The sequence below is a fragment of the Oncorhynchus mykiss genome, chromosome 26 (genome assembly GCF_013265735.2).
Source record: "Oncorhynchus mykiss isolate Arlee chromosome 26, USDA_OmykA_1.1, whole genome shotgun sequence".
NCBI classification, from domain to species: domain Eukaryota; kingdom Metazoa; phylum Chordata; class Actinopteri; order Salmoniformes; family Salmonidae; genus Oncorhynchus; species Oncorhynchus mykiss.
The window spans coordinates 30,597,059-30,612,923 of NC_048590.1; the positions used below are offsets into that span (position 1 = coordinate 30,597,059).

At 41.9% G+C, this 15,865-nt stretch overlaps 1 protein-coding gene across 2 annotated transcripts in view; it reads right to left on the reverse strand.

Annotated features, from left to right (window-relative positions):
- Positions 1–7,690, reverse strand: part of LOC110506621 (chromodomain Y-like protein 2) — a 47,768-nt gene extending 40,078 nt beyond the window's left edge. For both annotated transcript variants that reach the window (XR_005039796.1, XM_021586369.2), the window contains exon 1: positions 7,404–7,690. Coding sequence is in view for 1 of the 2 variants with exons in the window: in XM_021586369.2 (XP_021442044.2) it covers positions 7,404–7,427 (24 nt within the window). In the remaining variant the exon portion in view is untranslated. The remainder of the gene's footprint in view (positions 1–7,403) is intronic.
- Positions 7,691–15,865: the final 8,175 nt, after the last annotated feature.

Consider the following 15,865-nt stretch of genomic DNA (forward strand, 5'->3'; position numbering starts at 1 on the left):
TGCTGGTGGGAGATACAGTAGGACCCACTGTGGGAAGAAGATAAGAACCCATAGGCTGACATGTAGGCTGTTATCATGGAGAACCCTTAAACATGACTGTGGATATTCATGGTCACACACACACACACACACACACTGAGCATGACATTTGACAGAGCCATTATGAATGACCACAGAATACAAATAGTCAAGGGGGAGCTTTCTCCATTCTACACACAGACACCCGGATGCATAATAAAGGTTATGTTCCCTGGGTCAAGGGTTATGACCCTTTCAGTGGTCTATATTATTCTCTATAACATTCTGTTTTCGGAGTATATTCATGTGTGTGTGTGTGTGTAGATGTGCGTGTGGTACAGGTGTTCTTCTGTTTGCCTGTTGCATGTCCACCCCCGGAGACCAAGCAAACAGAAACACGCCTAATTGGTTGGCAGCAGCTCTCTCACGCCCTCCACCACATCATCTCAGGAGGGACCTTCCCATTAGATCTCCTGTTCTCATAGAGGCAGTTGACAATGGCACTGGAGAAACTAGCAGCAGACCTTGATGCTTCAGGGACCTCACTGAGGTTCTCTGTAGCCATTCATGCTTTATTCCAATAACCATCATTACATGCTGCAGAAAAGCAATCTTTACTATTACATTAAGGAAGCCAAACACTGTAGAATTCAAGTGTGTTAATAGACATAACTCTATCTATGGTGTCCTCTTCCATTATCTGTGATGGCCTCTTTGTTTGCAAATGAATATACAGTACACTGATTGTCAGCTATTAACCTGAACTGTTGACCTAGGTTGTTCTCTGACAATACAACATTAAAGATAGAAACCAAATTAGTATTGGAAAGGGGGCGGTTTTATAGAGAACAGAGTCTGTTTTATACTGCAATCCATTTCTTGATCCAGTCCTCCATTCATCACACAACCTCACATCTTGCCAAGAGTTGTTTTTCTTCAGCAGTTAACCTTGTACCAGATGGAAGTGCCCTGACATTTAGCCCCAGCCTTTCCTTGGTGTTTAGTTGTCTCATACACAATGCTGTGGATGACATGCTGTGGGAAGACAAGCAGACTCCCACACTAAGGAGCATGCAGACATCAGTCTGGCTACTATACTTTACCCTCCCCACTAGTTATGTAGCGGCCTGCCTCCAGTTCAAATGCTTCTCTCCTTTCCTTTAGAAAACATCCTCCCACCCACATGACTTCAATGGAGCTTGACTTAGCCCTAGCATCGAAGGTGGGAGGGGCAGCATGTGTGTGTTGGTGTGTGCCTGTGTATGTGTACAGAGGAGAGTTTAATGAAATGCCTTTTTAAAAGAAAAAAGGAGTAACAAAAAGTAGTGATTTACTCCCACACAGGAGAGAGCCAGCAGCGCAGAGCTCCACATGACATACACATCTGTGTAACACACACACAGCAAGCCGGAATGGCCGTCTGCCTCCCAGCAAGCCCATTAACACATAGTAGGACACTGAGCCCAAATTACCATCTGCCCATTACCAGACAGTGATGGGATGAGCAACAGGGACATAAATACAGAGCCGCTCCACATTGATACTATGCTGGCCTGTGTATAAAAATATGTATATGTGTATAGAAAGTATTCAGACCCCTTCACTTTTTACACAATTTGTTACCTTACAGCCTTATTCTAAAATGTATTATAACACCCCTTCCCCCCTCAATTAGTGATTACAGCCTCAAGTATTCTTGGGTATGACACTACAAGCTTGGCACACCTGTATTTGGGAAGTTTCTCCCATTCTTCTATGCATATTTTCAGGTCTCCCCAGAGATGTTTGATCGGGTTCAAGTCTGGGATCTGGCTGGGTCACTGAAGGACATTCAGAGATTTGCCACTCCTGCATTGTCTTGGCTGTGTGCTTTGGGCTGTTGTCCTGTTGGAAGGTGAACCTTCGACCCAGTCTGAGGTCCTGAACGCTCTGGAGCAGGTTTTCATCAAGGATCTCTCTGTACTTTGCTCAGTTCATCTTTCTCCCGATCCTGACTAGTCTCCCGGTCCCTGCCGCTGAAAAACATCGCCACAGCATGATGCTGCCATCACAATGCTTCACCGTAGGGATGGTATTGGCTAGGTGATGAGCGGTGCCAGGTTTCCTCCAGATGTGACGCGTGGCATTCAGGCCAAAGAGTTCAATCTTGGTTTCATCAGACCAGAGAATCTTGTTTCTCATGGTCATAAAGTCCTTTAGGTGGCTTTTGGCAAACTCCAAGCAGACTGTCATGTGCCTTTTACTGAGGAGTGGTGGAGAGCTGCACAGATGGTTTTCCTTCTGGAAGGTTCTCCCATCTCCAGGAGCTCTGGACACAATTCTGTCTCGGAGCTCTACGGACAATTCCTTCGACCTCATGGCTGGGTTTTTGCTCTGACATGCACTGTCAACTGTGGGACCTTTATATAGACAGGTGTGTGCCTTTCCAAATCATGTCCAATCAATTGAATTTACCACAGATGGACTCCAAGTTGTAGAAACCTCTCAAGGATGATCAATGGAAACAGGATGTACCTGAGCTCAATTTCGAGTCTTATAGCAAAGGGTCTGTCTGAATGCTTATGTAAATAAGGTATGCTTTTAAAAAAATGTAATACATTTGCAAAAATGTCTATGTTTTCGCTTTGTCATTCTGGGAATTTGTGTATTGATTGATGAGGATTTTTTTCTATTCAATCCATTTTAGAATAAGACTGTAACGTAACAAAATGTGGAAAAAGTCAAGGGGTCTGAATACTTTCCACTGTATCATATTGAGCCTGATTGGTGTGTGTCCAGCTTGCTCATTACCAGAGAGAGGAGATATACTAAAGAGACGTGTGCTGTGGAGAGTCTTCACCTCATTCCCTGGAGCCAGCTGCTTCTTACAGCGCCATGGTGGCCCTGGACAGTCTGCTCCTTCTGACAATGACCACCCCCAAGGGGGACAATCAGCAGGGGGCAGACGTTCAATCTCAGTAGCGCACACACACACACACACGCATGCATGCACATACACAGACACAGACACACACACACACACAGTTGGGCTGGTGTAATGAGACCGTAACATCCTCTTTCTCACTCTGACATAAGGGCCATTGTTAGTGGCCGGACCTGACATGTCACCCTGCTGGGTTCTTACTCCCAAATTGATTATTTCTGTATGCCTGTTCACCAACTATTTAATAGGAGTCACAAGCCAAGAAACACTGATTACATGCACATTTGCAGACAAGTGGACATAAACACTAGAAACAAAAAAGAAACATACACAACTTCTATTCCATTTGCATTCCAACTAGGCTATCAGGAGAATGTTAAAGGCTTTAGGTGTGGATGTGGAGCTGTTGAGCTCCAGCAGTGACGAATGCTCCTGCCACCCGAGGTGCTGTGCACATTAGTATGACTTAACAACCTAAGATGGACGAGCAGCAGGGGTGTCATGAAGAGACAATTATGATGCTTACCGCCCCGCGCACTGTCACACTAACCAGATCAAAGCCGACTTCAGAGAGAGAGAGAGAGAGAGAGAGAGGAGGGGGAAAACACTCTCCTTCCTCAGGTTAGTAAAACACACAAGACGAGTGGGTTGGAGGGGTTCAACAACACACACAATAGATGACTATGAGCTGGCAGGGAATCAGTGGAGGTGGAGATGCCTATCCTGAGCTGCCAAAAGCCTCAGTCTCCAGTTCACAGTACCCAGAGCCTGGGTATAGCAGGAACACACAGAGGTCAGCCAGGGCTGAGTACTGCATTTCAAACAGTGTCAAAGGGGTTCATTTAGTCCTTCTAAATTAAAATGGACATTTCTGTTTGTTGGTAGTGAACACAGAATTCATGAAAGAAGCCAAATCTCAATTTAAGCAATGGTCAAAGAACACATTGTGAGTATACTGTCTCTGAGACAGCTTCAGTGTATTTGGCGACCCATTAAGTGCTGTGTATCTTCCATGCAATGCATAGTTTATTGCCCTCATGGCCCACGTTTCCCCCTGCGAGGTCAACCCGTTTCCTCCAGTCTCTCTCCACCGCTCCCAATGGCCAGTTACAACTACTTTTGTTTTGAACAAGAACTTGTGGTCGTGTGTTGTGCTGATAAAGGGTGCAGGGTGGTGCGGTCTGCACAACGTATCACTGGGGGCAAACTACCTGCCCTCCATGACACCTACAGCACCCCATGACATAGGAAGGCCAAAAAGATCATCAAGGACAACAAAAACCCGAGACACTGCCTGTTCACCCCGCTACCATCCTGAAGGCGAGGTCAGTACAGGTGCATCAAAGATGGGACCGAGAGATTGAGAAACAGCTTCTATCTCAAGGCCATCAGACTGCTAAACAGCAATCACTAACTTAGAGATGCTGCTGCCTAGACTGAGAACCAATCACTGGACACTTTAATAAATGGATCACTAGTCACTTTAAATAATGCCACTTTAATCATGTTTACATATCTTACATCACATGTATATACTGTATCTTATATCATCTACTGCACCTTGCCTGTGCCGCTCGGCCATCGCTCATCCATATATTTATATGTACATATTCTCATTCACCCCTTTAGATTTGTGTGTATTAGGTAGATGATGGCAATTGTTAGATTACTTGTTAGATGTGTGTGTATTAGGGAATTGTTAGAATACTTAGATGTTAGATATTACTGCACTGTCGGAATTAGAAGCACAAGCATTTCGCTACATTCGCATTAACATCTGCTAACCATGTGTATGTGACCAATAAAATTTGATTTGAACTTGAGCAATACTTAAATCACTTGTTGACTAATCAAAAGGTTCTAATTTAGCTCACTCCATGACCACTTTCATGACATTTTCTGGAGGCGTACAAATGTGATTAATTTCTATAACAGAATATTCATATTTCACTACATCATATCATGCATTTCTTGAAAACATAACACAAACTCCTAAATATAGCCTATCCATTGCTAATCCATAGGATTACTGCTGCTCAGTCACACAACAGAGGATTTAGCAGAACTGCAGGTGTTCTGAGACATTGGAGCATCTAGTGTAGGTGGCCACTTGAATAGACCAGACCATCTCAATCAATATGAGATAAGGAGAGGGAGAACATAAAATGAGTGTGTGTGAGTGAGTGAGAGAGAAAGAAAGTGTGTGTGTGTGTGTGGGGGGGGGGGGGGGGGGGGGGGGGGCAGAGAGAAGCAGAGAAAGAGAGATGCAAAGAGAGATTAATGTTTGAGTGATGGTGCATAAGAAAGTAGCATAATTGTACAATCATAGGCCTATCATTTTTCAAAGATATTCCTCTGAAAACTTTATGAAATTAAGTTGAGACATGATCTTGAAATATCAATAATTCTGAGCTCTTCAATGTTTCACATATGATTCAGATAATGTTGATTCAACTTGCATGGCATTTAACTGGGTGTATAGGCCTAGATGTTGTAGTTCCTAATTGGAAAGTAAAAACTCCAGTTCAAATTCCTCTTCTGCAAATCATAGTTTCTTAATTCTTCTAAACTAAGTGTATCATAGTCCTACAGTTTGTTAGGTAGCCTAAGCACACCTTCACGTGTAACACACTTACAGGCCTACATTTCCTGAATACAATTCACGAGTCATACAGAGGGACACTATTGATAGTGAAGTCTTCCTCTCACACGTGATTGAACCAGTTCACCTCACCTCAGTTCACCTCGCTTACTGGAATACACAGATTAAAATGAATGAATATGGATTCAAACACCTGAAGAGGAGTATTTGGTGGAAAGTGGATATGCACATTTCCAACTACGTCAGCAAACACAGGAAATGTAGGCCTTATGACAATGTTATGCCTAATGACTAAAAATAACGTGTTATTACTAATGGCTCAGGTGGTAGAGCATGGCGGTTGCTACGCCAGGGTTGTGGGTTCGATTCCCAAGGGGTCCAGTATGAAAATGTATTCACTCACTCCTGTAAGTCCCTCTGGATAAGAGTGTCTGCTAAATGACTCAAATGTAATGAATAAGAATTATAATCAATCTACCACTACAGCCTAACAAACACAGTCAGACGGGGATCATTTCAGAAGACATTTAACTGACCAAACCATTTCTCAAACCAATAGTGAAACAATGTAACAGAGAATTCCTAGCCAAAAAATCATAGGAGAGCATACATTTTAGTTATGGCAACAAACCGCAGGAAATAGCTCACAGCTGAGAACAAGCACTAATGTCAACCTGTTCAACAGTTGATGGTGACATGCCACACAATAGGTCAAGTACAAGGCAACTTATTTACCTATCTGGTGATGACCAGGCAATCCAACTAGTTTATGACCTTGTAGTGCAACTGGTATAGGCCACCGTGAAAAGAAAGTGAAACATGGTCGCATGACATCACTCCTCCAATAAAGAAGAGTTGGAGTCAGCAACATTGTACAATAGGCCTACAAAAAGCACAAGACTAGCATGGAAGACTGACCAAGTTGTTGGCAGCAATAAATCCAATCCATCCCCATCAAAGTCATGCCATCCCATTGGGCCAAAACTGGTTGAATCAACGATGTTTCCACATCATTTCAACTCCCCAAAAAGCAATGTGATGACGTTGAATCAACGATGTTTCCACATCATTTCAACTCCCCAAAAAGCAATGTGATGACGTTGAATCAACGTGGAAAACTGATTGGATTTGCAAAAAGTCATCAACTCGAGGGCATCTTTTTTTAGCACAACTTTTAACCTAAATCCAACAAAAAAAGGCACCATGTCATTGATTTCACTTTAGTTGAAAACTCAACCAAATGTTGGCCTAAATCAAAACTAGACGTTGAACTGACGTGTGTGCCCAGTGGGATGTGCGCGTAAACATCGAGACCTTCTAGGCTATTCCATCCATCCATCACTCAACATTTGGCAAACTTTGCGCCCCGGAATTGTTGAGGCGCACATTTTGGCACGACACATGCATCATCTAGTTAAACCACAATAACTCCATCGAAGCTTCTCCACTACATTGTTGTCACCTCCACTAAATGTTTGCTAGGCTAATAGTACATTGCCTATCCTCTGGCATGCGCACCTTCCTAACCATCACCCGTCTGGAGCAATTTAACGTGTCCGTTTAGTGCTCCTGTCACTTTATCGTGACTTTCAACTAGCGCGACCGATAGGGAGTTTATATTTTATGATCCTATCGCGAACTCGAACACTCACAACTCTATACAATTCACCCCATACAAAAGTCGCCGAGGCACATCGAAAAAAAGACGAGCCTCATCTTCTCGAGAGGGTTGGTTAGTTTCGCCTGTCAAATGGTTTAGGACTTCGTTTTTTCTCCATTAACGAGGACCTCCCCTTACTTCCTAATTCCAGTATTCGTCAATAATACTGAGTATTTCTTTTAGACATGGTTTCACAGTACCTCGTAAAGGTCTCCCGAAGCCATCCTGTGGTGCGGACTTCGGCGGCGCGGCGTTCTTGCTTGCCTTGTTGGCTTTTTTGGATCCTATTCGCTCGGTGTTTTGGCGAAAGCCCCGATAGACGGGTATTAGCGAGCAGCCTTGTTATTCTGAGCCAGCCGCAGTAGCAGATCATCAGACAGTGTCAATCGAGCCCGGCGCTCTGCGATGGATCGCTCTTCACTTAAAACAAACAACCAAGGGGAGATTGGGGCGGTGCTGTTTATTCAGTGCCGAGTGGATGACTGAAATTAGTCAACGTATGAACGTAATCATGTGTGAAATGCGCTCCAGTCCCCTGTGCTGTCTGCGCTGTAGAGGTAGCCCAATCTCCATGAACCAAATGGCTGATGAATAGACGTCTACTGTTGAGGGACACCAAATTATGAGTCCAATTTGCTTTCCTTTCCTGTCTGTCCAGTTGAATTGAGGCGATCATTTGAAGAACTAATTGGTTTTATAATCAATTTCACCTAGCACATATATTATTGTGAGTAATGCGATGTAGTACATTTGTTTAGAGAACTGTCATTGCTCATTATAGTAGACATATTGCCCTCTTCCATTTTACTGCAATTTTTCACATTCAATGTTAAAATGACACGATGACCCTGACACTCACTGTAATGAATGTTCTCCATGTAATAACATAGTTGTTAACATTTATTTACCCTAAATGAGACAGGCCTACTTTTCCAATAGTGAATGGGTTACATTTACTCACCAGGTGTAAATTAAATGCAGAATAACATCGGCCTGCTCCTCTGAATACCTTCCTGTTTTAGTTGGTGCCTAAACTCAACTGGTTATTAATTTAATTAAGAATACGATTATCACTGCTTTTTCAATACTGACATAGTGTGGACTCACATTTTTAAAATTTATTTTTAAACATAATCCTGCAGAACCTAGTGCATTCCACATCCAGGCTTGCCCAGCCTTGACTTGATAAATGGGCTATAGCCACAATGCAATGCAAAGAAGACTGAAGACAGTGATAAGCAACAGTATGGTACTTTCAACAGTTGTGTATGTCACATCGGACAATTATTGACAGTTTACAGTTTAGTGGAAAGTGGATGATGGAAATAGATAGATCATTTTGATATTATTGCTCTATATTGATTGTAATCCGAGGGCCCTTTAGATACTCCTTACATACTTGGTGTCCTGTGATACCCATTTACTTGGCTGTGGTTTGCTTTCACATTAAACTCTTATTAAACGCTCAACACACATTTAGCCCCTACTCACCAGATATTTAGAGATACTTGGTTTCTCTCTAAGTAAGGCTGTATGTGTGTGTGTGTGTGTGTGTGTGTGTGTGTGGCTAACCACAAACCACACCCTTCAACCCCACCCCCAACAAATGGCCTCTAAGCCAACACAGCACGGTTGACGTGAAATTAGGGCTTGTGGAACTTCCTGTGACCCCACTTACTGTCCCCTGTCTGCGTCTCTCTCTCCTACTGCAGTTCATACAGCCTTGTTCTGAATCATGGGTTTTCCCTGGCCATTTAATGACAGGCAAAATAAACCCTGGAGTTTCCTCAATGTTGTCATAGGTTGACACCATTTCTAACAGTATAACAAACCCTCTCTTGGAGTATGAAACAAGTGCTGAACATTTGTGAGAATGATTTGTAGGGATGTTCCTGGTATGTTAAAACATTGACCTCAGACATGTTTTGCCTTTAAAATCAGGGACATCTCTGGCAGTAAGGGAATGAGGAAATGACAGAGGAGGAGGTGTAGTCTGAGTAGATTCCAGTTTGCTGTATGAGATCCCTTTTCCATTTGCTGAAAACCAAACTGTTTGGACTGTTTAGCCGGAGGTGCACCAACACCAAGTCTATCACATACTTCCAGCGGCTCTGCATTTCATTGTATTTGGCATGACTAGACAAAGTGTTATGTGTAATGCAAGGCCAAAACTGAGAGAGGGTGAGAGAAGAATAAGAAATGACGTCCCTTAAAAAGTTGAATTCTCTGTATTTCTAGTTGTGAAATCACTATACGTTATTGGTATGATGGACACAAACGTCTCCCGTCTACAAAACTGCTGTAGACCTGTCATGTACAGTACTACTAAGATATAGTGGGGTTATAAATTATAAGTGCTCCTGATAAGTGCTACAATGCCGTATGACTGCATAATAACCCATCGTACCTGTTGACCTGAAGTAACATGTTCCTGCTGCTTTGGCAAACGCCCATGTTTAGCCATGGCTATTTACAGACCATGACAAAGGGTTTATGCCCTTCACTGTTAGAATGACAACACAATTATCAGGCACAACGGAAGGTGTGCCCTTTTGAACACATGATGTCAGCTCTCTGTTTGCACTTTCACCTCCTACCTTACTCCCAAATCATTTGTCACAGAGAGCAAAAAGGAGGAAGGGACAGAACTGAAATGACTCTACTCTACTTTGGATATACAGCAGTGAATGTAAGCCTCGGTGTCCTACCTTCTATATGTCACCAGACAAAGCCAGCAGGAAAGTAGTGGGTGTGTGTGTGGTTTGTGATCACTTCTAAATGTCATACATGCCAGTGTTTGTCTAATACAAAAAACAACCAGTGTCAATCCCATAGCAATGGTCATTTTCCATAGTCTATTTAGATTTTAAAACCCCATTTTACACTTCATCTATTCTAGAAAATCTGTACTTGTATGTTTTGCCATCAAGCCTTTCAAATCAGGGTGCTTATGTGGCGTGCTTCTTAGACAGAGGTTTTAACTATGCCCTTTGCCTCTGAGGTGTTCATACTATCAACAAATCTGCTAACAAAGCCTCTATCTATCTCAATGAATCCCCCTGTAGTTTACACATCAAGGTTCAGCCTGTCTTTTCCAGCCCTTGAAGCCATTATAAACCAATAGTATTTTGTGTTTGAGCCACAGAGTCCTCACAGACATATTTGACCTTGTATCAGTTGGGAGTGATTACTCATTATTTGGCGATATTTAAGACATTGTCTTTCTCAAACTATCTGTCCTCCCAACAGACTTCACTCAGGTAATTGTTTGATTTGTGTCTTTTATCAACAATGTCAGGCAGTTCCTTAAGTCCACTGTTGTTCCATTGCATCAGCAAGATGGTGTCACCTCTACGCAACACATGTATCAGAACTATCATATATTGTTGTTGATGCCTTTCATAAACAACTGATGTGTGCAGAACACTTGCCCAGAGCAGTGAACATATGGCACATGATACAGTTGAATTCAGATGTTTACATACACTTAGGTTTGAGTCATTAAAACTCATTTTTCAACCACTCCACACATTTATTGTTAACAAACTATAGTTTTGGCAAGTCGGTTAGGACATCTACTTTGTTCATGACAAAAGTCATTTTTCCAACAATTGTTTGCAGACAGATTATTTCACTTATAATTCACTGTATCACAATTGCAGTGGGTCAGAAGTTTACATACACTAAATTGACTGTGCCTTTAAACAGCTTGGAAAATTCCAGAAAATGGTGTCATTGGGGGTGGCAGCATCATGTTGTGTAGGTGCTTTGCTGCAGGAGGGGTTGGTGCACTTCACAGAATAGATGGCATCATGAGGCAGGAAAAGGATGTGAATATATGAATATATTGAAGCAACATCTCAAGACATCAGTCAGGAAGTTAAAGCTTGGTCGCAAATGGGTCTTCCAAATGGACAATGACCCCAAGCATACTTCCAAAGTTGTGGAAAAGGACTTAAGGACAACGAAGTCAAGGTATTGGAGTGGCCATCACAAACTATTGACATCATCCTATAGAAAATTTGTGGGCAGAAGTGAAAAAGCATGTGTGAGCAAGGAGGTCTACAAACCTGACTCAGTTACACCAGCTCTGTCAGGAGGAATGGGCCAAAATTCACTCAATTTATTGTGGGAAGCTTGTGGAAGACTACCTGAAATGTTTGACCCAAGTTAAACATTTAAAAGCAATGCTACCAAGTACTATTTGAGTGTATGTAAACTTCTGATCCACTGGGAATGTGATGAGATGTGACACATTCTGACATTTCACGTTCTTAAAATAAAGTGGTGATCCTAACTGACCTAAGACAGGGAATTTTTACTAAGGTTAAATGTCAGGAATTGTGAAAAACTGAGTTTAAATGTATTTGGCTAAGGTGTATGTAAACTTCCGACTTCAACTGTACATATCTCAGAATAATCTGAAGTCACTCAGAGACTCAACTGTGTAATGGCACACCTGTTATCATGTGACACAGTACCTGAGGTGTTTGAGAAAGGTACACAGCATAGAACCTTGAGAGGGTTTGGAAGGCTTATTGAGATTGTGTGTGTGTGTGTGTGTGTGTGTGTGTGTGTGTGTGTGTGTGTGTGTGTGTGTGTGTGTGTGTGTGTGAGAAGGCATCAACAATGAACAGTGTATGATATTCTATCAACCCTATAGGCCAGAAGATGATTGGGCAGAATCCCAAAATTGACCTCCAATCACACGGACGAGGAGAATGTAATGTCCCCTCTACTTTTATTACATCCTGTTCCAGGCTCTTCAACCAGAGAGGCAGAGAGGCAGGGGGTATGCACCATACCATCCCTGATACCTCCGTTCTGATGCAGGGGACAGGGCTGGCCCTAGCCTTTTGGGGGCCCCTCACCTCGAGTACAACATATTTTATTGGACCCCCTCTTGACGGCAGAGAGAAAACAAACATTTTAGAATTTGTTTCCTGCAATTCTATTTTTTTTCCATGGGGCGTAGAGATAATGATGCAGTTTAACCCTTTACACTCACACCCATAGACAGGTTGAACATGGCAGATTTGGGCACTGATAAGCGCCTAAATTGAAACGCATTGGTCTGCACAGTAATATGCCATAAATGAAGTCAGAGCTCAGACTCTGTGGTTCACAGCGCTGTATGGGTTTTGACTGACAGCTGTTCTGAACATGCACACATTTGTGACAAGAAGTTTCCCCCATCCCTCCCGGTAATTATCTGAGTGAGGGAAATGCTGTAAATTAAGAGTACTGTATTTTGAAAGATCAGACATTGACGATTAAAGTAAATACCACTTTAATGTCATACAAGCAAGCCAAATGTGCACTCCACATTTTGTCATCATTAAACTCATGTCATATACAGTCATAAAACTCATGTCAAAGGTTTATAATCACTACGTTTGATGTACAATTACAAGATGATGTAGCGTCATACCCTGGGTGTTCCGAACAGAATGAGCCTGTGTTTGTCTATTGTGAAGAAAACACAAGCAAAGCACGCATAACTCCTTTCTATACACACCAACATTACAATCTTTCTCTAAAGTTCCTTGTGAAAGCCTAACATTGCAAGATCATATTTTATAACTTAGCTAGTCATGTTGGCAATAGAAGACGCTTTCAAATGATGCCCACCTGACCCAGATTGTGATTTATAATGGACCGTTTTTGGATTGCGTAAACAACAGTAATTGTGTGTTGGCGGGGAGGCAGGGCTGTGTTCCAAACAAAACAACTACAAGTGTGCTTGCTCTAGTTCCTCAACGGCACAGCTAGGAGAGCCCAAAAAATAACCTTGTAGTTGGAGACTCTTCTTTGAGTCATAAAGTGCATTGAAATGACTTAGGAACTGTTAACACTTTGGAGAGATGTGTGGCTACTTGGAGACACCAGTTTCCTCTTACTCAAACCCTTATCACTTTCGTTGTTTTATGTTGCACCTACCCCACATTTTTCATTTTTCATATTCTTATCATGTTACTGAATGCATTCAGAGTATTTTCACATTTCATTATCATACAGATGTGACAAATGTGTACAGTAAATGTAAAATGCACAGTGTAATCAACAGTGTAATGTTTGGAGTCGGTCTTGTGTCAGGTGAACTGTTGTGTCCTCAACTGGTCTAATAATATTCCCATAATCTCCAAACTGTTCCCTTTCAATTACTACCATGCTAAAGCATTAAAAGCAAGTTAAAATCAAGTTTGCTGCAATTCTACACATTTTTCCATGGGGCGGAGAGAAGATTTAGCAGTTTTATAGCTCATTTTAGATTTTTCCAAGACTTATGCCATATCTGAGTGAGAGTGACTAACAAAATCAAAGGGGGCCCCCTGGAGGTCAGGGCCCCTGACCCTGATTACTACAAGTTTAGACAGCTGGGTAGACTAATTGAGTGACTGTCAGTGACTGACATAATCAGAGAACAACTTCTGATGCACACCCACATTTTGAAATTGCACCTTGTGTATTCTACTATTCTAATTCTCAACAGTATGTTGAGACCCAGACTGAGTTCCTAAAAAAGGATGTATTTTTGGGGGTTGGGGGCTTGCCTAGCGGCCACGGGGCCCTAAGCAGTTGCTAATGTCGGCCCTGACACGGGGTAATGTGTTTCAGCTCTAACAGGGTTAAAGCATAGTCATGTGGCAGGTAGCCAGGAGAGAGGAGCAGGGAGCACTGCATATGAATAAATAAAGCCTTCTAGAGAGAGAGGAAGAGTGTGAGTTAGTGAGGGTAGAGAAACAAGAGAGAAAAGAGAAAGAGAGACAGAGAGAGTAAGCAATAGAGACAATGACAAATAGTTAGGGAGAAATAGCAAGAGATAGACAGAGAAAGACAGAAAGAGTGAGAGTGAGACAAATTATTAAAGGACAAATGAAAAATGGCTGCCACGAGTAGTGTTCCAGAATTGGGGTTAAACAACATCCTGATGCTGAGTCGTTCTGGAGCAGCCTATGCTGGGGAATTACTTTTATTCATCATTGCCAATGTCTGGGGTAGGGATGTTCTCATTGCAGAAGAGCAGATTTAGGCTTCTTTCTAAAGCAATGCATTGGGCGGGGGCAAAATACAAACATAGAGCTGTCCCATTTCAATACACTTGGAGAAAAAGGAAACTGGATTGGGTGAGCAACGCTCGCATAATGATCACCCTTGTTTGAGACCTGCAGATTTGCATTAGCAAATGCCCAGACTTTAGCTAGCATGCTAACACAGTCATATGGCAAATATACAACATAGTTTCAAACCTGATTGTTCACATACAGTTTTGTTAGCATCACCAAATATGCTCTGTGTGTTTGACAGCAGCCCTACAGCACCATGTAAACACAGTTGGATAAACTAGCCCCTAACACTGATCTTAGGCCAGTGTTTGTATTTTCCCCTTTCCTCAAAGGTTACGATTCAAAGAGTGTAAGCTGACCTAGATCCTACATTAGTTCCTAAGGGCAACATCTAGTTGGAGTTATGTAAACACTACCAGGAAATGCCAACTTCCTCATTGAGTGGAGGAGTGTGTGCTGTGTACACACAGGCTCTGAACAGTATAGGGGCTATGTCACAAAGCAGCATCAATGAAGAGCCAGCTTTAACCACTTTATATTTCTGATTATCTAGATTCTCTAAATGTTCCATATTCAAATATTATTATCCAAACTTTTATTCAACATTAATCTGGGAATTAAAATCCAGTTTCATGGACCCTGATGAACCCAACTCCTGGCCCCCAAAAAATCAGCCTTTGTGGAGAATCTCTATTCAAAGTTTATAAAAGTTAGATGGCTAGCGTATTGATCCTATTGTGCAACACAGAAATACAACCTCTTTGGTCCCCTTGGTGCAGAAATACAATCTTTGTCACAGCCCAGAGCACAACACACTCAGCACTGCACACTGGAGCTGATGTTGTGATCTTTAGCCAGGGGAGGATAATGTGCAGGAACAGAAAGAGACCACAAGAGCATCTAGCTGGATCAGATGAAAATGGACAATTAGGAAAAAATGATATCAGTTCAGAGCAACTCCAGAGTCTATTTGAAGTTTGTATAGATGTTTGGTAGGAAATATGTACCTACTTGTACACTGGATAGGTCCTGAGAACACAGGACTGGACATAATACGTGTGCATATGTACATATTTGACTATATTCATTTTACAATGTGAGTTCCATTCCCAGGTGAAGAGATGTTGAATACTAATTGCTGTATAAAGGAACATGCACAATGTAATCATGTACGTATGTCAATGCATGTCAAATATGTACGTTTTAAACATTATATGTTAAAAGCACTGTGTGTGTAACTAGTTCCACAGCCTTTTTTAGGTAATGCAAAAATAATGATTTCTAGTTTAATTAACATATGAGACAAATTGAGCAAACACATCATTTTAAGTTGACAGAATTTTGGCCTAAGCTTTTCTCATGTTGGAGCTAAGTTTGGACCTACTAAAAACGTCACGTTCAGGTGACACTTTGACTAAAGAGTTGAGTAAAGAAAGAAAAGGCTGTGGAATCAGTTACACATTGACTCTGTTCCAGTACCCCCTGTAGAGCCTTGCTATTGTTATTTTGCTGCTGCTCTTTAATGATTTGTTCCTTTTATTTCTTATTTTTGTAGGTATTTTTTCTTAAAACTGCATTGTTGGTTAAGGGCTTGT